This window comes from Talpa europaea (genome assembly GCF_964194135.1).
Source record: "Talpa europaea genome assembly, chromosome: 4".
NCBI lineage: Eukaryota > Metazoa > Chordata > Mammalia > Eulipotyphla > Talpidae > Talpa > Talpa europaea.
Genome location: NC_140070.1, coordinates 92,036,215 through 92,062,614, shown reverse-complemented (window position 1 = coordinate 92,062,614; position 26,400 = coordinate 92,036,215). Strand labels below are relative to the sequence as shown.

The 26,400-nt window shown below is 34.7% G+C and overlaps 1 protein-coding gene across 1 annotated transcript in view; it reads left to right on the top strand.

Moving 5' to 3' along the window:
• The window catches only part of CD47 (CD47 molecule), a gene marked incomplete at its 5' end in the record, with an annotated part of 45,393 nt that extends 21,935 nt beyond the window's left edge, over nucleotides 1-23,458 (top strand). Inside the window, 6 exons of the mRNA XM_084231904.1 lie at nucleotides 514-603; nucleotides 13,273-13,380; nucleotides 14,899-14,991; nucleotides 15,993-16,085; nucleotides 17,431-17,523; nucleotides 23,156-23,458. Of these exons, the coding sequence (XP_084088030.1) occupies nucleotides 514-603; nucleotides 13,273-13,380; nucleotides 14,899-14,991; nucleotides 15,993-16,085; nucleotides 17,431-17,523; nucleotides 23,156-23,220 (542 nt within the window). The 3' untranslated portion in view covers nucleotides 23,221-23,458. The remainder of the gene's footprint in view (nucleotides 1-513; nucleotides 604-13,272; nucleotides 13,381-14,898; nucleotides 14,992-15,992; nucleotides 16,086-17,430; nucleotides 17,524-23,155) is intronic.
• Nucleotides 23,459-26,400: the final 2,942 nt, after the last annotated feature.

The window sequence follows — 26,400 nt, the reverse complement described above, 5'->3', positions numbered from 1 at the left end:
AATGTTTACTGAGCACGTGAAAAGTGCCAAGCTTTGGTTTAAGTCCTTTGCATTTAACTTCGTTAGCAGTCAGAACAACAATCCTTCAAGGTGTAGGTATTGTGTTATACTGGTGTTAAAATTGAGGACATCATAAAACAGAGGTGTTAAGAATTTTTGTGCAAAGTCACAAAGATTGTAAGTTACATTGGGTTTCACATGATGGCTATAGAGTCTTGTTCTCAGATCCAGCGCCAAATTGCCTCATTTTATAAATGATATGTTAGGTTAGGGAAAATGTGGTGGAGAACATTTAAATAACTAGCCTCTTGTTTCATGACTGACTACGTTATATTGATAAATTAATTACATATGTAATCTGTTACTTGTTTATTTTAAGATCACAGCTTTGATTGATTATTTTTATTTTCCATTATATACTGAAATATATTACAAATGTATTGTTAACCATTCATTGGCAGAATTTAAAGTGATTAAAGTAAGCACTAATTGTAATTTTATTTTTCTTCCTAGTTTCATGGTTTTCTCCAAATGAAAATATCCTTGCTGTTATTTTTCCAATTTTGGCTATACTTCTGTCCTGGGGACAGTTTGGTATTGTGAGTAAGTATCTATTTATGTTTTGATTTATGCTTTAGCTTTGAAATTGTAATTTCAAGTAGGCAATATTAGTGAAATATTTAAGTTGTATTAGGAAGTATAAAATATGATAAATAAGAATATACTATCTTCTTATTCGCCTTGAAATAAATTATTGCCTCCTATAATTTGCTAAATTAACTTCTTTAACTTCTTTAATACTGAATAAGGGATAGTAATAACAAAATCTTAAACTTATGATATAGATTTTAAAGTTTTCAAAACATTTATACTATTATCTTGAGAAAGAAATCATCACAGACCAGTTAGTGTTAAGATAAAATGTTGGGGCCTTCCCCTAGTGGCGCAAGCCATTGAGCGCAGCGCTGTGAAGCTGTCCGCAGCCTCTGCAGCGCCACTTCGATCCCGGCCAGCCACAAGGGTCCCACATGGCGCTGGCAGACCTCTCATGTTGTGCCCACTGCTCCCCTCAGCAGTGTATTTTGTCAGTCTGCCTGTTCTGTTCCCTGCTCTGTCTCTGGTGAGTCCTCTCACCCTCCTGAGAATCTGGCCTGTACTCCTGTTCTTGTATAAATAAATAAATAAATAAATCTTTAAAAAAAAAAAAGAAGAAGGTTGTACTTTTGAGCATTAAGATTTCCCTCCCTTTATTTTCCCAGTTTGAACTCCTCTGTATGCATGTGTTCATTTATGGGAAAATCCAGCTTGAAACACATCTTGTCATCCTTACCTTGCTATTATACAGTGTCTAAGGAAGTGGCTATGGGACAGTTGTGTTCTTCCGTCATGCTTCACTGAAATAATCACAGGACCAAACTGCTCAGGTCAAATCTTGATGCCTTATCAGTTTAGCATCACTAATGTGGAGGGGGGTGGGGAAGGGACAAGGGTGTACAAGGGATGGTGAGCTGGGGGTGGGGGTGGAGAACAAGAACATTTGTTATTCTATCTTCTTTGCAGTTTTTGAGTTTTTGACAATATGTATTATTTTGTAAGCAGAAAAGCATTCAATAAATGTGTTTTTAATTGGGAAATATTAAAAAAAGACATTTAAAAGCCTTAACTGAAACAAGCTACGCAGAGATATTTGAGGCATATTATGCTAAACTACAGAATTTCTGTCTTACACCATAAGATATTCTTAACCATACCACTAGTTACATTTTAGTCTTTTTTTGTAAGTATTTCCGCCCAATGAAAAAGCATCATTATTTTCACTTTTCCTTTAAAAGGAGAAAACTGACGCTATGAAAGCTATTTGCTTAGCACCAAGAGCATAACAATGGTTAACTTTGAATAAAAACCCCGAGCTTTTCAACTTACAAACTCTTTATTAAAACTACTGGAGTCATAATTTAAAAAGATACAGTAGAATTGTCACTACTAGGTAAATAGGCTAATATACTTTCTGATTCATGTTTATACCCGACCATGTTTCCATACCAATTTGGTGAAGGAAATTTGCTAAATTAGTGAAGTTCTGAGATGATAATCTAAACTTTCAAAAGGTAACATTTGATTCTGTTCTCCATGTAGTCCCTGACATAGTCATTGAAGGCCAGTTATTCAAGGCACAACAGTAGATAATGCTGATTTCATTCTGCAACTTTAAAAATGTGAAATCAAGTAAAATTTTGTAGTGGCTACTGTATATTTCATAAATTTTGCTTTTACTTAGTAGTGTAAGTCGTGCATATCCAAAATGTTATAAAAATGGGAGGCAGTGACTGGTTATATATTTTATGGGTTCTTCTAGTTCTGGAAATCTTTGTGATTTTAAAGCTATTCTCAACTTCTGTCTGAAAGGCAAAAAAGGAAGAAAAGACTAACAGAGACGGCTGTCATGACAAGTCACAGCTCTTTCAAAACAGTTTCTATACTTGTGGAAAAAATTTTTTAAATTTCAGTAAACCTTTTATATCAAGAAAAAGAATAGTATATAGCATGAAGACCTATTCGGTCTTCACTGTTAGAGAAATCTTGAACCCTGTTGGGACATGTAAACCTTAAGGCTTATATCATGATTTGAGTAGGGAGTAGCTTTTGCTTGTAAGCTTTTGGAATGATTTCATGGGGGTGTCATTTATTGCATTTAGATCGATTGAAGTTTGCTGATCATGGCATTGTCACTACTGACGTTATTTTTAGTGGACTTGAGACAGGAGGGGCCTGGGATTTGGAAAGTCCCTGCTAAACTGATTTAACCTTTCCTGGTGAGTCACTCTAAATCTATCATGACAGTTCATGGAAACCCGTGGGTAGAAAAGGGAGTAGCTGTTGAGCCCCTTACTTTAGCTGAAACAAACCAGAACACAGGACTTGTATAGAACTGCAAAATATGACCTATCATAGCTGAAGGTTCACTATACGACTAATATCTCTGCCCCTTTGTGGGATCTGGCCTCCATTTTGTGAATGTGTGTCCTGTTACAAGGCATTTACAATGATGAAAAGTACACCCCAAAGACACAAGAAAAAGACCTCTCAGATGTGATGTGACCCTTTCCCACCAAAGACCCAAATCTCAATAAAAGACCAGACTGAGGGCCTCCCCTGGTGGCACAGGGGTTGAATGCTGGGCTGCAAAGCTGCCCGCAGCCTCTGCAGCGCCTGTTGGATCCCCGGCCACCCGCGAGAGTCCCACATGGCATGCAGACCTCTCCTGCCGCCTGCTGCTCCCCTCAGCAGTGTATTTCGTCAGTCTGCCTGTTCTGTTCCCCGCCCCTGGCTCTGGTGAATTCTTTCACTCTCCCATGCTTCTGACTATACCCAGTGCTTGTATAAATAAATAAATCTTTAAAAAAAAAAAAAAAAAGACCAGACAGAGCCTTTGGTTGGAGAGCTGCTTCTCTGTGACATGGTCTCTCTGGAGTTCTGTCTCTTGCTTGTTCTCTTTCAATAAACCCTGGTGCTGTCACTCCCATTCTGTGTCTTGCATCCTCATTGCATTCTTGAGTGCACTCTCAAGAATTACCAGATGGATCCAGTAACAGACTGAACCAGGGGTGAGTGTTCACTGTTAGTCATACTTTTATAAAGTAACACATTTTTTTCCCTGACTTAAAAAAAAAGTAATACATATCACTTTGGAATATCTTACATAATATAGGATATTATAGAGAAAACACAAAAATTATCTAGAGCCCCCCAACCTAGAAATAAAGTTGGTATAGTCTAGTGAATTTTCTGCTTCCCCTCCCTCTTTATTTCTATGTATTTTTGTTATCTTTCTTAAAAAAAAAAAAACCCATAAATGGACTCATATGGCTTATATACATGTACAACCTGATTTTACCCTGTATTTTCAGAAGACATTTTATAGTTGCCTGTGCTCTACTGGTGGAGATATACTATAATTTACCTAATGCTTATATGGATAGATATTAAGGCTATTTCCTTTTTTTTTAAATACTATGGAAGTAACTCTGCTAAAGTTACATAAGACTAGAATAGCAAAATATTTTAAGGCTCTTGATACATGTTGCCAAAATGTTTTCCATAAAATTATATCAATTGTTGCAAATGAGAATAGCTGTCTTTCACCTCCCAGTCCTGACAGCACTGTTATTCTAAAACCTTTGCTAATTTTAATTTGATGGGTGAAAAAAACATCTTGTTTTAGTTTTTATCTTTGTGTTAATGGAGTTGAATGTTCTTTTTTATATTTATTGCACTGGTCATATTTTTTTTGTTTGTTTATTTATTTTTTTTAATTAATAAATTTTATTTTTATATTCCCCATACAATTGCAATCCCCCCATTCTGACCCCAATCCCTCCCCTCCCGCCCCCCACCCCCCAAAAAGTGTCTCTGGTTCATAGTTTTTGTTGATTTTGATTTTCACTTTCTTATAGTTATTCATTTTCCTGGTCCCTTATTTAAGTATTCTAGATTCCTGCTATGAGTGAGACCATCCGGTATTTTTCTTTTTCTTTTTGGCTTATTTCACTGAGCATGATCCCTTCCAGCGCCATCCATGTTGCTGCAAATTGCATGTGTTTATCTTTTTTGAATGCTGAGTAATATTCCATGGTATATATGTACCACATCTTCTTGATCCAGTCATCTATTTTTGGGCATTTGGGCTGTTTCCAAAGCTTACCTATTGTAAATAGAGCTGCTATAAACATAGGGGTGCAGGTGTTCTTTGGAATTGATGTTTCTGTGTTCTTTGGGTAAATACCTAGGAGTGGAATTGCTGGATCCTGTGGAAGCTCTATGTTTAGTAGGTCCAGAAATCTCCACACAGCTCTCCATAGTGGTTGGACCAGTTTGCACTCCCACCAACATGCACTGGTCATATTTTAAGGAATGTGTTTATGAGCTGAAAAAAAGTTTCATGGCAATTTTTTACTTAGGCTCATCTTAGAACGTGTGTGTGTTTGTGTGTGTATAGATTGTACTTATATACTTGACCCATTCAATCTGAGCTCACATTTGAAAACTTTTGGTGATAATGGTAGCTAAGCACTTGTGGAACTCTTGCACTGTTCAAAATACTGTATATCTGAAATCACATTTATTTTCCCCAGGAACTTCTATGGTAATAGAGGTGCTATTGTTATCATTCCCATCTTATAGATAAAAAGCTGAAGCACAAATAGGCTAAGTAATTTTCTCACAGCTACCTTGCTGTTTCCTGTTGTTTTGGAATTTGAACCAGTGCCATTTATCACTATATGCTGCCTTCGTGTCTTTGAATTTATTTTGAATTTTTTTCCATGAAGAGTGAACCTGTATCCAAGTACACACACTGAGTAGATGGAACTGTTATTAATAGAGCAGAATTTTGACCTATTTTGTTTATTTATTCAATAAATGTGTATTGACAGGGTGCCTACTGATTACTAGGCACTGGGCTGGAGATGTGGAGTGAAATGCATATTGCCCCTGGCTTTGTAGCACCCACATTTCATTTGAGAAGACATGTAAATGTGCATGCTCTGTGCCTTCTGTCACACCTTTAGCATATATGGAGCTAAATCTCCTTTTGTCCCCTTTGTAAGAGGCCTCCTGTTCATGGCCTGGGAATTCCACCAAGCAGGAGAGCACTTCTGTTTTACACTCACTAATTGGTAACATGTTTTTTAGAGTGCACTATTTTGCAGGCCTCAAAGTATTAATAGTAACTCAGACCCATGGTTTTTGTTTTCTGGATTTCTAGTTCTTAACTTTTTCTGATTACCATTTATAATCTGTACTTGACCATGACAGGATCAGGGGGGAAGTAACTCTTTTCTAGCTCTCCATGTCTGTCTTTTGGTTATCCAAGATGAAACCTAGACTTTCCCTAGGATAACATTCTGTACTTATACCAGAATTATCTTTTTACCAGAATTGTATCTTGAACAGTATCTTAGGATGCTATCAATCCTACTGAGGAAGAAGCCTGAGAAGATTTCTAAACTCCCAAAGCCAAGCAGGACTTGGTGAGCCCTAGGCCACATTTTGAAGAAAAGGTCTCTTACAAGGAGATGTACTTAAATACCTTTGCTTTTAGCTTTAATTTATGAACTTTTCAGTAGACTCTTATGCTTGGCAAACAGCTCAGGGATAAATAGACTCAAATACTAAGGCTTAATAAAAGTAACAAATCTCTAATAGTACTGCATTTTAGGCACTTTGAAAGCTAACCAGCTGACAGTTTCCCATTCCACTGACAATTTCCTGCTGATTTTCAAGGTTTTCTTCCTCATTCTTTAACAAAATAATAGGTACTCTCCATCATTTAGATATTTGATAAATGATTTCAAGTTCTGCCAACCTAGGACTCTAGTTTCAATAGGACTAAGGTTTAACTCTGCATCAGGAAATGGTTAATACTCTGAACTTCTTTGAGACATTTTTATCTATTCTTACTTATCCTTCAAACTTGTATACCAGAAATGTCACCTGTATACTTTATACAGGAAGCCCTCACTTTACCAGAATGGAGAGACTATAAACTTGACCATATAAGCTGAAACTCTACAAAGCAATGTAATAATTAATGTGAACATTTACTAATGTTCCATGACTTATAATTCTTGTCAAAAACATTGAAAACTCTATCAGCAATAGCTGTATTTAAAATGAAAAATTATAGTAAAAACAATATTTTTTCAATGTAAATTAGAACATTAAAAACTTTAAGGTTAAAGTTTGACTAATGCTTGCCTTTCTGTTGTGTGAATTTGAATACAGAACAAGCATCTTTCTTGGTGAATTGGCATAATCCTTTCTAAATTCAGATCTTCTTCTCCCATTTTATCTTTTGTGCTTACAAAGCATGAAATAGCTCCAGAAATTCCTTTCATGTGAAGTATTGTGCCAGAGTCACTTCCTCTGGGATATCTTCATTCTTTTTGTCACATCCTCCTCATTTTTGTTTTTAAGTTCTCATTTATGCCATTAAGTTCACTTTTACCCAGTCCCTCTCCCTGCCTGTCTAGAGTCTTTTGAATGTCAGTAGTGTTGACATTCCTATAGTCAGCTTTTCCTTCTATAGTGATATTTATGTTCAATTCAAAGTTCATTTCCCACATTATCACTTTTCATTACTTCACTCTTCATCTTTGTTGGCCACTTTCTTCTTTTCATCTTCTATTGTAAAGTGTCACATTGGTTTATCATTGGTATACAGAGATAACAACACACATGCTTTGCTTTCTGTATGTGAATTGAGTGACATATATACAGAGGCTAAGCACTGACAGTCCCTGAAAATAGTTCTGTGATTGGTCAATGACTATAATGTATATCTGTTATTTGCATCATGATATGTGGTCTGTAGAGATAGCAGTGAGTTTATACACTATACAATTACTCCGTTTTATATTGTGGTACTGATATTTGAACTGTTTTTTTTTTTTGGAAGGGGGTGACTCGTATTAATTGGCAACTGGATTTCATGTATATGAAAACTATACTGAGAACCAGTGTAATTTATTTCAAGTTTTGTATTACAGGCATCTTTCATCTTCTTTCCTAACTTTTCAGTCCCTGCCCAAGATTAGTCTGCAGGGATTTTGGTTACTACTCAGAGGTATTTGATTAAATTTACCTATAGAAATCATTGTTTGGTAACTCAAGAAAAAAAATTCTCTATCACAACAACCTTGAGATCCTACTATGTCTTAAATGCAATCAAGGGTTAGCTTAATATTAAAAGTAAGGCCATGAAAGCACCTTGAAAATAAGTAATGAAGCAGGAGATTTCTTTGTAGAATAGAAAAATCATTTTGCACAAATGAGGACATATGCTAACTTGCACCAGGAAATTTCTATCTAAGAAATAAAATATTACAATAAGTATTGCAAATAATCATTTTGTGACTTTGCTAATGGCCTCTATTAGGATGTTGTTATTAAGTTTGCTCTGAATTCTTTTCAATAATCTTGAACTCCCAACACTTTCCCTTGGTCCTGTTTACATATTTATTATATTCTGTTATTAAATGTTTTTATATGCTGATTTTATTGTAGGAGGCACTATGTAAAACTATGTAGAAATGTAGTTGGTATTCCTTTGACCTTTTCCAAATTGAAACAGCCCAACTTCCTGCATACTCTTTGAAGTTATGGCACCATCCACAAGATGAGGGAACCTTTGGAACCTATGAAAGGAAGTTAGTGTGTTGGACATCCTTTTCTTTAATCTTTTATATTCAAAGCACTTGCTATACAAAGCATGGGCTCTTTTATTTCTGGGTCTTTTAGGCTAAGATTCTAAGATTCTTTTAGGCTAATATTCTACCAATATTCATTTTGATAAAGATGTTTCATCAAAAACAAGTTGGATAGTATATAGAGTTTATTATAAATTAATTTACTTGCCTTCTGGCAGGTATTCCATTTATAATTGGCATTAATATTCATTTTTCTCTAGCATTAGTTTCACAAAGCCTTCATTGTTTTTTTAATGAGCATGTTAAATATTTTTAAAATAGTAATTTAAATTAAAATAATTAAAAATTTGAAATTATAATTTCATTTGAAAAGTTATCAGATGTGCTTTATTCTGTATCAAAGGCAATATTGATATGTCGCTCAATAGATACCAAAAAGATTCTCAAATTACTTTCCTAGAGTTATCAGAAAATAGCTCTGTAACAATAAAATAAAACATGTTTGCCTTTATGATTTATTCTTGATTTGATATGCATTATGCCTCACTTATTAGCCCTTCTGTCTTACCACTAATTCACAGATTATTTAGCAAGGGACCCTCTAAATGTCATGTCTTTGAGGAGGCATTGATTTCTTTGACTTTTGGTTTTTGTGGTATGGGCCTATATGGACTTATCAGTCCCTTCTTGGAATATCATGAAAACTAAGATGATAGATTTTTATTGATCTCCTAATTGTCTTGGTAATTTCACTATTTTCTTCCACCACAAAGTTCATTCTGTATTACAGTCACAAGATGAGAAAATTTATTCAGAACATTAGCTGTTTCTTCAGGTGGCTAGAGGGACATGTCACCTCTTCATTCACATGCATTTGAAAGATTAAATACATAAAGCATACCTTTATGTATCTCAGGATAAAGTAGACCACATCTTTTATTTAACTGGGGAAGAAGATCAGAGAGAGGGGAGTATACGTCTAATCACTCTCTTCTGTCCCCATCCCCCAACACACACACACACACACACACACACACACACACACGAAGATAAGGGCTATGAGGTAGGAGTATTTTCTTTGTTCATTGCCAACACTTAGAAAAGTGATTTCTGTGTGGTACTCAATTATTAGTGAATAAAGAAATCTACTTGTACCTTGATTTAGGTGGTATGATTTGGACTGATAAATGTGCCTGATTCATTGTAGGCATACAGAAAATATTTGTAGAGCAAATGAATGAACCAAACCTAACTTGTTTCTGAGAAGCTGGCTAGATTTAATTATTTTACAGACAATAGAGAAGGGGAAATTTTAGAATTCCTAATTTGTTGACAAAAATAAGTTTTTGTCTGCTCATATATTTGTTTTTCCTGTGTCATGCAACAGAAAGAAAATTTTTGTTGAAAAAGTAAATATGAACAACACCAAATGCTAGAGAGATTGTGGAACAACCAGAACACTCATATATTGTTGGTAAGAATGCAAAATGGTACAGCCACTTTGGAAGACAATTTAGCAATTTGTTATGAAACTAAACATATACTCTTTCCATATGATCCAGCAATTGTGCTCTTTGGTATTTACCCAAATAGAGCTGAAAACTTATGTCCAAACAGAAATCTGTACAGGGATGTTTATAGCAGCTTCGTTCACAATTGCTAAGTGTAGAAGCAACCAAGATGTCCTTTAGTAGGCAAATGGATAAACAAGCTGTGGTATATCCAAACAATGGAATATTATTTAGTGCTAGAAAGAAATGAGCTATCAAGCCATGAAAAAAAAAACATGGAGGTGGAGCCTTAGATACATATTACTAACTGAAAGAAGCCAGTCTGAAAAAGCTGCATACTATACAACTGCAACTATAAGACATTCTGGACAAGTCAAAACTGTGGAAACAATAAAAGATGTGGTCTACTTTATCCTAATGCTAGCAGAGGGGTGGGAGGAGGAGACAGGCAGAGCATAGAAACTCTTTAGGGCAGTGAAAATTCTCTTGTATTATATTAATGGGCTTGTCATTATACGTTTGTCCAAACCCATAGAATATATAATACCAAGATTAAACCAGGTGAACTATGACATTTGAATGATTACGAGTGTCAATATAGGTTCATCCTGGTTTTTAAAAAATTGCGATCTGTACCTCCCTCTCCATTTTGTTGTAAATATAAAACTATGTTTGAAAAGTACAAATACTGTTATTTCTCCTATTTCATTTTGTGTATTGATTTCAGTACTTTTTGCTGAAGGTGCTTTTCTAAAGCATGCAGTATTTTAAAAATTATATAGATTGTTTGCCAAGCAGATAGAAAAATCATACCAGGAAGTTTTATAGAGCCTGCTGCTGTTAAGAACACATTAAATTATCTTTATCTTAATGCTAAGTGTTTGGGAAATTACTTGACTTTTTTCTCTTTCATATATATAAAGTTTTGGTAGGTTTCATAAATAAGGATACATGTACAAGAAAACACCACCAGTAAAAGATCTTTGAGGGCCTCCCAGGTGGCACAGCAGGTTGAGCGCAGCGCTGTGAAGCTGTCCGCAGCCTCTACAGCGTGGGTTCAATCCTAGCCAGCCAGGGAGATACCCACATGGCACGGCAGACCTCTCCTATCTCACCCACTGCTCCCCTCAGCAGTATATTTCGGTTCGTCTGCCTATTCTGCTCCCCGCTCTGTCTCTGGTGAATCCTCTCACCCTCCCACACCTTGGCCTGTACGCCAGTTCTTGTATGAAAATAAATAAATCTTAAAAAAAAAATCTTTGATGTGATTGGGTTCTATGGTATCTATACCGGGTCACTGACCCTCTAGCTTCACTCAAATAATGGTCAGCTGGCCTAGCAACAAGATGCTGTTTCCATGCTTGCTGTGGGGCCTGCGAAAATGTAGTCATTGTCAGCAAGAAATTTGCCGAAAGAAACTTTTTAAAGGTTCATTAAAGAAAACATGGAAAGATACTTTACTTACCTGTTGTTAAGTAGAACTCACTAATATATTTGTTAGAGATGTTTGCTTAGTTTAAGGAAGAATTTATGTAGCCTTAAAAATAAGCAGTAGTTGAGCTAATCTACAGAAAATAAACTACCTACAACATGTAGTGTATTTTTATGTGAAGGTTTTTTGAAAAGGTTATTTTTCAATAGTAGTGTCTTTCGGTATTTTATTTTTGTTGCTATTATTGGCATTATTTTGTTGCTATTGTTGGCATTATTTTTCTGCTACACCTCTTCTAAGCCTGAAGAGGCTGAATTTTATATGAGGTTCAAACTCTTATTTTTGTTAAGAATGGTATGTCAGTCTTTTTGTATGAACGTCTGCTATATTATAAGGTGAATTTTTGCTGCTTGATCTCAGTAGTTTTTTTATGTATTGAATTAAAACTAGAAGAGTCTCTTATGAGTGGTTGTTTGATTGTGAGGTACATTTGAAACAGCTTCTATTTTATAACCCTTTTGCAGAACTTTCAAGCTCTATTTAGATAACAGTATACATGGAATTAAAATGAAAAACCTGACATATGTCTAGAAAAATTTCTTTTTTATCTGTGGCCGTGCCTTTTGTAACCTATACACTGAATTTCCTCTTAGCTACTATATGAACCTAGAAAATAGGATAGCTATAAAAATCTGTGCCCTGTAAGAAGGCAGGGACGTGGCTGAGTCATAGTCAAATAATTTCCAAGGCTGGAAGGATCAAATGAAAGCATGGGGAACCTGCCACATTGGTTCTCTCTCTTTTATGATAAATATGGATTTCAGTTACTCAGCTTCAGAGCTGATTATTGTGTAACTCTTCATATCCTCTTAAAGAGAATAAAGCTGAGGTTACAATTTACAGTTTGAGTAGATAGAGATTTAAAAAAAAATAGGTATCTATATTTTACCTTAAATACCTTAACCATAGATTATTATATAACCTTAAGGTATAATACCTTAACAGAGTTTTATCATGGTCACTTAAGGCTTGTCTTTACTATATTTGGTATATTTGTCATTTTAGTGGAAGCCAATTAAATGCTAAATATAACTTTTAAAAAATTTGCCCTCCTGATAGTCACCAGTTGGTTAGTGGCACAGAGAATATCATGTGTAGATGAAACACAGCAGAATTGCAATCGTGCATCATCTCTCTCTGCTACTCAGTCTGCTTGGAATTTACTTTTAACAATTTTGTTGGTGAAAAATTATATATAATATCAACCAAAACAAAACCCCAAAGGTGAATATGTATTTAAAGGAACATATTTTTTTAGGTTTATCCATTACATTGTTCTTTCAGGGAAATGTTGGGTACTTAACAGTAGATCTAGATCAAAATCAGCAACATGTATAATGAGTTCTGTTGAGTATTTCTAGTTTATTTTCATGAAATTATTTTAGCTGAACAATTTAAGCATTTACCACCACCACCACCACCACCACCCTGACCCCAAATTAGGATTTCAAGAAGATTTGACTTGTCCAATGTTTATTCTACTCTTTCACTACAAAATATCTAGATTTCCATACACTTTAAAATTTCATAAAAAGTGGACCACTTATTTCGTTTTTTAGAGATTGCTAATGAACCACTCATTTCCCATCAGCGTTATGTATATCTCTTGTAAACCTGAAGTAGTTTTACTCCTCTGGGCATATTTGACAATACCTAGGGACATTTTTGCACAACTGGGGCCCATTACTAGCATCTGATATGTAGAGCCCAGGAATGCTACTGAACATTCTATAATGAAGAGAACACCCAAATAGGATTGTCTGGCCCAAAGTGTTAATAATACCTCAGTCAAGAAATCCTGATATATATAAACATCATTCTTTAAAGTATAATGGGAATAAGGCATCACCTCTAAATTTAGCATCCATATTCCTACTACCATGACATTATTAAGCCACTGCCTTGTTATGAAAAAGAATTGATGTGATTTAACATGATGTGAAGGAATTGTTCTTCAAAGATTATTCAATTAGTAAGTTAACAGTTGGTTTGTACACTTTATATGTTATAGAATTGACTTTATTTCTTGTGATTAAGTTCATATAATTCTTTTTTTTTTAAGCACTTAAATATAAATCCAGTCACACAAAGGAGAAAGCCATTCTTTTATTCGTTGCTGGACTAGTGCTCACTATAGTTGTCATCGTTGGAGCCATTCTTTTTGTCCCAGGTAAGATATAGAGTTATTATGAGGGAAGCCAGATTGATGCATTTAAGGGCATTCCTGGAGGAAGCGTATTAGTTTCCTAGGGCTACTATAATAAATGACCACAAAGTGGGTACCCTCAAACAATGAAATTTCTCTCACAGTTCTGGAAGCTAGAAGTTTGAAGTAAAGATGCCATCAGGACTATCCTCTCTCCTGAGGCTGCAGGGGGGACGCCATTGCTTGCCTCTTCTGTACTTTGGTGCTTGGTGTCAATCTTTACAACTCCATGGCTTGTGGCAGCATATGGTCAATCTCTGCTTCCTTGGTCACATGGCCTCCTTCATGCGTCTGTGTCTATGTCAAATCTCCTTTTCCACTCACAGAGTTACTTCTTGTTGCATTTAGGGCTCACCTGGATAACCCAGGATAAACTCCTCCTCTTACGATCCTGACTTAATCTTAGCTTTTGCTCTATACCATAATACTCTTTTGCCATAAAGAAATTAATATTCAGATTATAGGGATTAGGAGGTAGACATATTTTAAGGGACACCATTCAACCCACTACAGAGGAGAACTTCATTAGCCATGCGGTGGAAGTGAGAGTGAATTTGGAGAACAGAGCTGTGGGAAACAGAAGTAGTATTTGGAGGTGGCGCACAGGAGTAGGAAATGAGGTTACAGAGCATGTGGGAAGAACAGCAAAGATAGGCTGAGACTCAGAGTGTAAACCATAGAAAGGCACTATTTTTTTGTGAACATAATACAGTATATGTGTAGTGTTTCGGAACAGGAATTTGGCAGCTATCTTTGCAACTGGAGTTAGTGAGGACATGGGGAGAGAGAAGGTACATTCAGAAGCAATTTGAAAGAACAGCTGTTTAACTGACGGCAAACTGAATATAGTAAATGAAAGGACATTATAGAGGTGACTCCAAAGTTTCTCAGCTCTGATTCTGTAAGAAGGCAGGGCCAATTCAAGTTTTCAACAAGTAGAAAACTTAGATATTGACAATTAGATATCTTAAGTTTGGTCTTCAGCCATCAAAAAACTACCTATTTTGTGTGAAGCTGGAGGGAAAACATGCAGGCACTCCTCAGAGAGCCAGCAGGCTCAGTGCCAGACTACCACAACAAAGCTAATGTCACAGTAAAGTCAGTCATACAGTTTTTGGTTTCCCAGTGCATATAAAAGTCATATTTACACTATACTGTGGTCTGTGAAGTGTGCCATAGATTATGTCTAAAAACCAAGGTACACACCTCAATGTAAAAAGCTTTATTGCTTTATTGCTAAAAATATTAACCATGATCATATGTTGCTGGAAAAAGTGCACCAATAGGCTTCCTCAACTCAGGGTTGCCACAAACCTTCAATTTGTGAGAAATTCAGTATCTACAGAGTGCAATAAAGCAAAATGCAATAAAATGAAGTATGCCTATATTTCATGGTTTACAAGAGTAGTTTTGAGATTAATTTATTTAATAAAATATTTTAACCTCCCAGGAAAAGATTTTAAATGTTGCTTTTATTAACAGGTGAATATTCAGCAAAAAATGCTTCTGGACTTGGTTTAATTGTAATTCCTACAGCGATATTAATATTACTTCAGTTCTGTGTATTTATGATAGGTGAGTATTTGTTATCATAGTATGATTTTTCCTACCTTTTTCATTTAAAAATGAAAGGCTGAGCATTTCTAGTTTAAGTATTCATGTATTTTTTTAACAATTCAATAAAAGTCATTTTATTATAAATTTCCCAAGCAATTCTTAGTGACATTTTCCCCTTATGGATTAATTTCAAGGCTAACTTAGGTTTAAATGGCATCCAATTATCTCGTAAAAAGTGATTTTCATATATCTTTCTCACCATTCAGATTTTTTAAATTTTGTAATGAGATTTATTAATGATCATCTTCATATTCTTATTTCATTTTTTTGAATTATAAGTATATATTGAACATATATACTTCTTTTGCTAAGCCTCCTGTTTAAAAAAAACAAAACTAGTTCTATAAAATAGGGTTATGAATCACAAATAGTGTAAATAACCTATTTTCTTTTATTTATTGACTAGTCTTAACAGTATTGTAGTTTTAAAAGAAAATGCTATTCAATATAGTTGGTGTCATTTCCCCTGCATTTGGGGAGTAAATCACTAACATTTTTGTTCTTATTAAAGAGTTGTTTTATTTTTCTATTTGCACATTTAACCTTTGCTCCTAGAGCTTCTGACTTACTATACAGTTGTCATAAAATCACAATCTAGGTACACAAGATAAAGGTTATCATGTTTACAAAGGTACATTTATATAATGGCTCTCTCCACCAGTATGTGGCAAAGCCATGCGTACTTTAAAATGCATGTGTGGCAAAGGCAGAATTGTTTTAAGATTTTTGGATAAACACTGTCAGTCTAGCTCAGCCTGCTGTGAAAATAGAAGGCTGCTGAATCTGGAGCTGACTAATTTTAGTAGAAAGGAAGGTTTAGATCCCTGAGAAAGCATCGACTCTCTGACCAGTAATTCCAGAATCAGTCTAAGCTCATGAGATAATACTCTTGATTGCACAAAATACAAGAAGGAATGGTTGCTTATTAAATGCTCTCAACATGCTTTTCCTTCCTCCAGCTATTGGGATGTCCTCCTTCACCATTGGCATATTGATCCTTCAGGTGGTGGGCTATGTGCTCTCTTTGGTTGGCCTAAGCCTCTGTGTCACAGGTAAGGCTTACATCCTTCTTTAGACCCAACTTGTTTTACTATGAATTTTTCTTGGGCAAAGTTGTTGAGTTTTGTTTTGTTTTGTTTTTTTGACATATGGAATATTTTTTAAAGCAGCCTTAAGTTCTCAGCAAAATTGAGTGGGAATTACAGAGAGTTCCCATATACCATAGACAATTGTAATATCCTCAGCTGTCAACATCCCGCAGCAGAGCAGTACATTTGTTGCACAAAGGTTGAACCAACATTGACATATTATACCTAGAATCCATAGTTTACATTAAGGTTCACTCCTGGTGTCCTATGATTTTGACAAATGTATGACATGTATCATAGTCATAAATATATTTAATAATATTCTACAGAAGTGTTTTACCCTTCCCAAAATCCTCTGTGCTCTGCCTATTCATCCTCCCCAGCCCTAAATCCCTGGCAACCACTGATCTTTTTACTGCCTCCATAGTTTTGCTTTTCCCAGACTCTCTTATGTTGGACATGCAGCCTTTCCTGATTGACTATTTTCACCTACTAATACGCATGTAAGGTTTTGCAGTATCTTTTCACAGATTCTTGGCCTTTTTGTAAAAGTACTGAAAAATATTACATTGTGTGTTTGTACCTCAGTTTACCTATATCTTGGTTACTCTCTGTTCAGGGCAATAATGTTTAAAACTGCTAAAATATGTACATGTTTTTGTGTAGACATAAGTTTTCAACTCCATTTGAGTGAATACCAAGAGATATGATTCCTGGATTATATGTTAAGAATATATTTCAGTTTATAACAAATTGCCAACCACTTTCCAAAGTGTCTGCACCATTGTTCATTCTCACCAGCAACAAATGGAAGTTCCATTGCTCCACATCCTTGTCAGCGTTTGGCATTTTCTTTTTTAACTCTCACTTCCACCTTGCTGAGAATAGTGCTTTCCATATGACTATGAGAATTTTGGCTACAGACTGATTGTTCTAGGAGCCAAGTTGCTATGCCTATATTTGTGGGAGAATTTTAAAAATTACCAGGCCCCAAGTGGTTGGAGCCTTGGTTTTATATACCATTTTTCACTAGTTTTGATGTAACTAGTCATGATATGACACGTTATACAATAAAAGCATTTTTAAAAAATAATTGGAGTCATTTTGCTGACTGAGTGACTGAATTAATAATTGATAAATATGTGTAGATAATTTTTGCTTCTTGATAATTAGAAAAAGAATTACTGTCTTTAAAAAGCATTGCTTTAATATGTTATTAATGAGCTTTGAAATAATCATTAGTCGTTACTTCACGTGGGTTTCTGATACAAAATGGGTTTCTGATACAAAATTTCGTTTGTTTTTACAGAGTGCACCCCAATACATGGCCCTCTTCTGATTACAGGTTTGGGTATTATAGCTCTAGCAGAATTACTTGGATTAGTTTATATGAAATTTGTTGGTAAGTCACCCTTATTTTTGTTAGCTTATGCAAGGAATTTCAAATTTATAATTTGGAAAATGCTTTTGGTTTATTCTTATAGTTAAGATAATTCCAAATAGACTGATAACACCAAAAATGAGAAAATACAATGAGTGCTGCTGTATTTTTAGAATTGGAATGACTTGGGGGTAACGAAAAGGAGCAGGAGTCACATGAATTAATGAAATGTATAGATTATAAACCAGTTTAAAATAAAATGGCTTTCTGTTATATACTGTATAGATTTTTTATTCTAAGTAAAAGGAGAGATTGTTGAGGATTCATGTTAATTCATAGCTAGTCCATGGTTGATAGAACTTTCACAGAAACCTGTCACTTGCTCTTCTTTCAGAATGTCAGTAGATCTTGACTACCCTAAGTAGCAGGAATTGAAATGTAAATTTAAGTGCAGTGTCCTCTTACACTTAACTTTAACATATTTTTGATTAAAGCCAATGTGATAAAAACATTGTTTTAAAATTTATTCTTTCACTTTTTAAAAATCAATTATTTCTTAAGTGTGGAAATAACTTACTATTTCTACACTTTGAATTTAACTTGCCATTTTCAAGTAACAGGTCTCTGTAAAAATTCTTACTATTGTTATTATTGCTTTGTTATGGTAGAATTGGTGTACAACATTGCATATGCTTCAGAGTATAGGCATAGTATGGCACTTTTCAGATGTATGTTACCACACCACACCCACCACCAAGGCACCCACAGTCCATCACAGTTCATTGGGCCCCTCCCTCTTCTTTTCCCCACCTCTGTCTCCTGCTAGCTTCAATTTTGGTCCTATTTGGAAGTTTTGTTTTGTTTTATATTATCTGTTCCTTTCTTTTGTTTTCTTTTGTTCCACATATGAGTGAAACCATCTGGTGTTTGTCTTTCTCATTCTGACTTATTTCACTTAGTATGAGCCCCTCCAGTCCCATCCACGTTGTTACAAATGGCAAGAATTTATCTCTTTTATAGCTGAGTAGTACTCCATTGTGTATATATACTACACCTTCTTAAACAACTCAGATGGTTTCACTAGTGTGTTCTATCAGCCTTCAAAGACAAACTAGTATGTATTCTTCTCATAGTCCTCAAAAAATAGAAGGCAAGAGAATGTTTCCAAATACATTTAATGAGGCCAACATTACTGTGATACCAAATGTAGACCGTAACTGCACAAAAAAGAAAACTATGGACCATTGTTTGTGATGAATTAGATCAAAAATCCTCAATAAAATGTCAGCAAACTGAATTCAAAAATAAATTAAAAAGATCATTCATCATGACCAAATGAAATTTACACCAGGGTACTCGTATGGTTCAGCATTTGTAAATCTATCAGTGCAAATTACCATATCAACAAAAAGGAAAGATAAAAATCATATCATATCAATAGATTCATAGAAAATTTTTGACAAGATTCAACATCCACTTATGATAAAACCCTCAAAATGGTGGTAGAATGAACATATCACAACATTATAAAGGCCATATATGACAAACCCACAGCTAATATTATAGTAAATGGTGAGAAACTGAAAACCTTTCCTCTAAGATGAAGTATAAGATAAGATTCAGTCTTACCACTATTTAACATAGTATGGAAGTCCTCACTAGAGCAGTTAAGCAAGACAAAGATATAAACATAATACAGATTGGGACAGAATTAAAACCACTATTTCCTAATGACATGACAATATACATAAGTTTTTATTTTTGTCTAAAACTACTGTATTATGAAAGTTAAGCTGAAGGAGTTACCTACCATTTAGTTTCCATTAATCCCCTTCAAAAAAAATTATTTTTTTTTAATTTGTGAAGTAAATCAAACTCTTAAACACTACTCAAATGAATAGAGTAAAAAAATTAACGTTTCTATTTTGCTTTAGGTGAACCATGTTTCTAAAAGTGAATGTAAACCTTGAATTGTTACAGTAATGTGATTTCCCACATGACTTGCATATTGTTTTCAAAGAGATTTTACTTTTATCCCTGAACTTCAGTTTTTGCTGAGTTATCATTGAGCTCAATATTTTATATATTCTTTGTTCCCCTCTTTAATTAATGCTTATTAGAGAAATAATTGAACAACTTTACTAAAATCTTCCTAGCTTTAGCTTATTTGTTCAAAAGTTAGAGTTGTTTACTCAGTAAAATTTTCTTAGGTTATGCCTCATAAATCCATGAAACACAATTAAGATTTTAAAAGCAAAATGGCATTCATTTGGTAGCTATCATAAGCATCACATTATAAATGTTGATACATATTCTATTTTTGTTGAGTCTTCTAATCACCATTTGTCTGATTCCTGGAGATGACGCTGCTGATTATGTTGCTCCCTACCAGCGCTTGACAGCAGCACATGACCTTCAGTACCCACACAGTGCCAGGTAGTGCTAGGTGTCTTTGACTGATGGTCAGTTCTTTGTTCTTTTTCCCCCCCTTATTATCTTAATGGTCTCTCTTTCTCCTTCCTTCCCCATGCCTACTACATTTAACAAAATGTTAGCATAGTCACCAACAGGTCTGGAGATGCTGACTAAAGTGAAACAGGCATTGTCTCGCTGCCACCCCTTTGACCATATCCTCCTGTCTTCTCCACTGCTTATCTGTCTACCAAACCCGTGACACAAGTGTAATTGCAAACTGCTATTCTCACATTAAAACAAAGTGAAAATGAAATCATGAAAAGTTCCCAAAATTATTTTTCTTTATTTATAATTTAACATGTAAGAATAGACTATGTAAGATAAGAATTTAGTCCAATTTTATTGACATTTTAAGAATATTCTAAATTAACTTTTCAAATCAACTTGTCAGAATTCAGAGGCACACCTTCGGTCAGTTGAAGGGCAAGAAGAGAAAAGGTACAGGAAAGTTGCTCTTTAGATAATGTGGTAGACTAGGAAAATTGATGTGTTTTTCTTATATAACCTGAATGTATAAATCTGAGTATATGTAACATTAAGGTTACAAGTTTTGACTGTGTAGGTTGTAAAAATTGAAAATGTTTCCAAAATAATTTTTACCCATTGACGATGCTCTGTTTTAGGAAAGCCTAATGAATATGGCTTGACTTAAATGCAATAAAATCCTCAGATACTTTTTTCTTTTAAAACTAAGCTGTCTTTTTAAGAATAAGTTAACATTCCAAAAAGAATTTTAACTTTTATATATTCCATTATTTCTAAGTTTAAATTTGTAACCTTAATTGTTACTTTAAAAAGTAAGATTTTAACTTTCATTTTTCTATGGTTTTCTTTTTTAACTGTGTTGGATTTTCTTTATTTGCTTCTTACTGAACACATTTAAATTTTGTAAAATGAAATAGGGGCTAGGAACAATAACAATGCAAAAATACAGAAGATTAAGGGAACTTACTAAAACTCACTCTAGTTGGGCTTGCTATTTATATAGGGTTTTTATGAAGGTTAGTACTTTTTCATATATTTAAAGCCATTACCAGTTAGTTCAGTATAATGGTATTGAATCGTGTTTTAATACAAATCAACCTAGAAGCAGTCAGAAGCTGTATTTGCCATGTCATCGCAGGGTGACAAGGCATGTGTGTGTATATGTGCATGTAATTCAGCAATGCTTTCTTGCCTATTATTGGGGAGAGATTAATTTGGCATCAGCATCTAGAAGTATTTCTGAAAATTCAAAACACACAAGTATATTTATGGCACATGGTTAAGTATTTCAAAAAGAAAAGAACAAATCAAGAAGAAGCATTGCAACTGAGCTCACATATGGCCGCTTTGGGTCCTTTGTAGCTATTTTTTAATGAACTAGCCATATGTGACATTCCTTGGACCTGAGATTTGGAACTCAGAAACTGTTCTTTACACATCATTAGGGCAGAAAAGAAGTGAATTGACAAGTCTTCATACTAATTCTAATAAATAAATTTATGAGCTGAAAATTTTAACTCAAATCTTACCTCTGACTTTTCACTAACCATTAAGATAGCAAATCAGTTCTCTTTTCCTTGATAGAACATTGCTGTACAGCACAGTGTAGTTGAAGTCGTATACACAAGTGACTATCGTGATGGTCACTAATAAAGTTCTGTAATTTAGCTTGGTTTATTTGGGAGTCTGCTAAATTTCACTCACTCATATTCCCACACTATTTCCATAGTTCCTTAAAAAGAGGTTTCCTTCTGGTTTGGTTCCAAGCACCAAATGATGGCCCAAGTGCCTTCAGTAGGGAAGATTTACTTTAAAGCAATGCATGCCACTTAAGGGAGAAAGGAATCTTATGAAAGCAAATACAGAACTGGACCTCCCAGAAAGTGGTTTAGGAATTGGGGTGATTTAATACATCTCTTAAAACCCAAGTCATTATGTTGCCCTCTTGATAACAAGAGGGTTATGGTTATTTAGTTCCTCTCTCTTTGGTGCTTTACTTACTAGCTAATTAGTTTGTCCTCTCTTTTATGTCCTCATGGAAGAAGACTTTCTAGTCTTCTTTCTATTATTCCTCTTCATATTCCAGTGGAAGGGAAATGATTTCCAGGCCAGCCAGTTGTCATTTTCTATCAGAGAGTCCTTGGTTCAGATTTAACCCCATTTCTCATTAACTTTGGAATCTTGATAAAGCAAATATGGACAAATGTAGTAAGTAAATGCCAGAACACATTAGAGCAGTTCTGGGGGCATGCCTCAAGATGCTAATGTGTGAATCCAGTGCTAGCATCCAGTCCATAGAAGTGAGCTTGACTGCTCTATCCAGTAGCATCACCCTCCTACAAAGTATTTCAGGGGATGTTGCTCATGGCTGCTTTTGTATCTGTAGAACTCTGATTCTGTGTTTAGAACTAGTTTTAGCTGCCCTGGGCCCTTCTCATTGATTTTTATAAGGAATTTCTTCCTCCTTCCCTGTACAACTAGAGCACGTCTTTTCTCTTTCATCACTTTCTTTTGACCCTGTATTCCTTTATCTTTATTAACCAATTCAGTCAGAAGCAATAAAAGGGGTAAATTGGAAAACTAAGAAGGCATACACAGAAAAGGACATGATTGAAACTAAAACTAGCCACCCACCTAGAATAATTCTGCAAACTCAAAGGGATCTGAATATTTTCTTTAGGTTGTTAGCAGTTTGAAATTTTTAAAAACTGGAAGGTTGGAAGAAGGGGGGAAAAGAATGGGTCACAAAAAGCAAGAGCAATGAGCTAAGGGTGGGCAACAACAAAGTATGGGTGGATATTGGTTATTGGCACATTCTCTCCACATTCTAACTGGGTAAAATAAGGAGGGATGTAGATTTTACCATGGGGGTCCGTAAATAATGACCTATTCCCCTCAAGAACTATTATCAAGTGTTGATTGGAGGGGGGTAAGGGGGTGGTGAGGGTGAGGGGTAGATATGTGGATGTGCATGCACAAGTGAGAGACCATGTATATTTGTTATTTGATATAGGCATATTATTTGCATTTTATACTATAAATGCATATAATCATGAATGTTATGTATTTTTAAATAGTCTAAGCTGGAACTCTTGAAATGGAGTTTTAACCCTGATCATTTTATCTTATATATTAACATTGCCTTAATTTTTCTTATTTATTAATTCACTTTCTTATTTTTTAATTTCATCAGCTTCCAATCAGAAATCTATACAACCTCCTAGGGTAAGTTCAAATTTCTTAATGAATTGGAGATGATCATTTGATGTGTAGACTGAGAAGTGGTAATTGGGATATTGAACGTTTCAGCTATCAATTTAGTGTAATGTCAAATTAAGAGCATATTGAAGTCATTTCATGGCCTTTGCATGAATGGATACAATTCTATTTTAAAACCTGTGTTTGTTCATTTAGTGGCATTGAGACAGAATGAATGATTCCTTAATATTGTGCTGACTTCTATTGCCCAGAGCTGGAAAGTCTGTTGCCCAGAGACATTATCTCTGCTGAAGGAAGCTAATAATGATGTTGCCTTACCTGTTGTTCCACTTGATGTGCATATACAAAATATGTTACACTTGAAAATGAGGAGAAATTTATATTAAATTGATTTACATTAATGGAGTCTATCAAAATAATAATATACTAAGCAAATGTAAATATTGCTAAAAATACCTGTACTGAATTATGATCATTCCCCCATTTTATAAGCATTTTTCTTCCTCCCAGTTACATTATGGTTTTCACAATACAGTAGTCCCTCCTTATCCAGGGTATTGGGCCACAACTCAGGGATAATCTGACTTTGGCTATTATATGTGGAGGGCAAGAGGAGACCTAAGAAATAAAGCACACCACTCCATGTTGGTAGGTGATGGTTTTATAGAGCCAAGGAAACTTACATAGAGGCTTTGCTAGTATGGCCACGAGACAAATAGTTTTCCACACCCACCTCACAAATCTTAAAAATTATATAAAAGTCTTAACTATCTTTCTTTTTATTTGTTATTTTAGAGGTAATTTTGGCTTACAACACTGTATAAGTTTCAGACTGCACACCTCGTCAACTGTATGTGCCTCACCACATGTCCACTTACCATTCACCTCCAATCAGTCAAGTCCCTCTACATGTTCTACCACCCCCCCCACCCCTTCCCCTCTGGGAACCACCATTCAGTTGTCAGTGTCTAAGGGTTCCTTTTGTTTGCAGGTTTGCTTTTTTCCTTTTTGTCTACATATTAGTGAAGTCATCTGGTATTTGTCTTTCTCCTTCTAATTGATTTCACCTAACATAATCTCCTTAGGCTCCATCCATGTTCTCACAAATGACGAGAGTTCATCGTTTTTTTAATAATAACTGCACAGTATTCCATTGTATATATGTACCGCATCTTCTTTATCTGTTCTAATAGGTGTAATGTAAAATCTCACTGTGATTTCAGTTTGCATTTTCCTAGTGCTAAGAGATGAACTCCTTTTATGTGTCTGTTGACCATCTGTATGTCTTCTTTGGTGAAATGCCATTTGGATTTTCTGCCCATTTTTTAATCAGGTTGTATTTTTGTTATTGAGTTGCTTTTTTATTTTTAGATCTTAATCCCTCGTCTGATACATGTTTTGCTGATATTTTCTTCCATTCAGTTACCTTTTTGTTTTAATGATGGTTTCTTTTGCTGTGCAGAAGCCTGTTAGTTCTATATAGTCTCATTTGTTTATGTTTTGTTTCCCTTGCTTTTGGAGACAAATCCAAAAAGACATCGTTATTGTCAATGTCCAAGAACTTATCATTTGTGTTTCTTTCTGTGTGTTTTGTTTTCAGATCTTTTATTCAAGTCCTTAACCAATAGGAATTAACTTTTTATATGGTATAAAGTAGTAGTCTGATTTCACTCTTTTACATGTGACTATGTACTTTTCCTAGCATCATTTATTGAAGATATTTTCCTTTCTCTATTGCAAGCTTCTGGCTCTTTGTTATGAATCGGGTGTCTATGTAGTGTGGGATTATTTCTGGGCTCTTTATTCTATTCCATTGATCCATGTGCCCATTTTTATTTCATTATCAAACTTTTGATTACTAGAGTTGTATATTATACTTAGAAATCAGAGAACACGATGCTTCCATTTTTGTACTTTTTTTCTCAAGATTGTTTTGTTATTCAAAGATTTTTATGGTTCATTACAAATTTCAGGATTTTTTTGTATTTCTGTAAAGAATGTCAATGTAATAGTGTTACATTGAATTTGAATATTACTTTAAGTAAAAGGGCTATTTCGACACGGTTAATTCTTTTGATCGATAAGCATGGAATGACTTTCCATTTCTTTGTGGTTTCTTCAGTTTCTCCCAACACTTTCATAGTTTTCAGTGTATAACTCTTTCACTTCCTTGGTTAAATACATGCCTAAATATTTTATTCTTTTTGATGTGACTTTAAATGGGATTTATTTTTCTTTTCTTTGTCTGCTAGTACCTTGTAGGCATATAGAAATGCAACACATTTTTTGTATTTTGGTTTTGTTATCTACAACTTTACTGTATTCATTATTTCTAATAGTTGTGTAGAGGTCTTTAGGGCTTTCTGTGTATAATATGTCATCTGAATATAATGGCAGTTCTACGTCTTCCTTCCAATGTAGTTACATTTCATTCTTTTATAATTTTGCCTAATTTCTCTGACCAGGACTTCCAGTACTCTGTTAAATGATGCTGGTGATAGTACTCATCTGTGTCTTGTTCCTGATATCAGAGAAAAGGCCTTAAATTTTTCACCATTGAGTATGATGTCATCTATGGCCTGTATTACATTTAAGTCTGTTCCTTCTAAACCCATTTTATTAACAGTTTATTTCATAAATGTATGTTTGGTCTTACCAGATACTCTTTCTGCATCTATTTCAATAATCATATGATATTTAATCCTTCGTTTTCATTTTGTTGATGTAATGTGTCACATTGATGGCTTTGCACATGTTGAAACATATATTCATCCCTGGAATAAATTCTACATGATGCTGGTATATGATCTCTTAATTTATTGTTGAATTCATTTTGCCAGTATTTTCTTGAGGATTTTTGCATCTATATTCATCAGAAATATTGGCCTATAATTTTTTTTATGATGTCCTTGTCAGGCTTTGGCATCAGAGTGACACTAGCTTTGAGTTTTTGGAAGAGTTTGAGAAGAATGGGTATTAGATCTTCTTTGAATATTTGGTAGTATTCACCAATGAAGCCATCTGGCCCTGGACTTTTGTTTCGGGGAAAGTTTTTTTATTTCTTTACCAATGAACAGTCTTCAAATCTTTTGTTTCTTTATGTTTCAGCATTGGGAGGTTGTACAATTCAAATTTATTAATTTCTTCTAGATTGTTCAATTTGTTGGCATACAGCTGGTCATAGTAGTCTTTACAATCTTTGTACTTCTCTGGTATCTC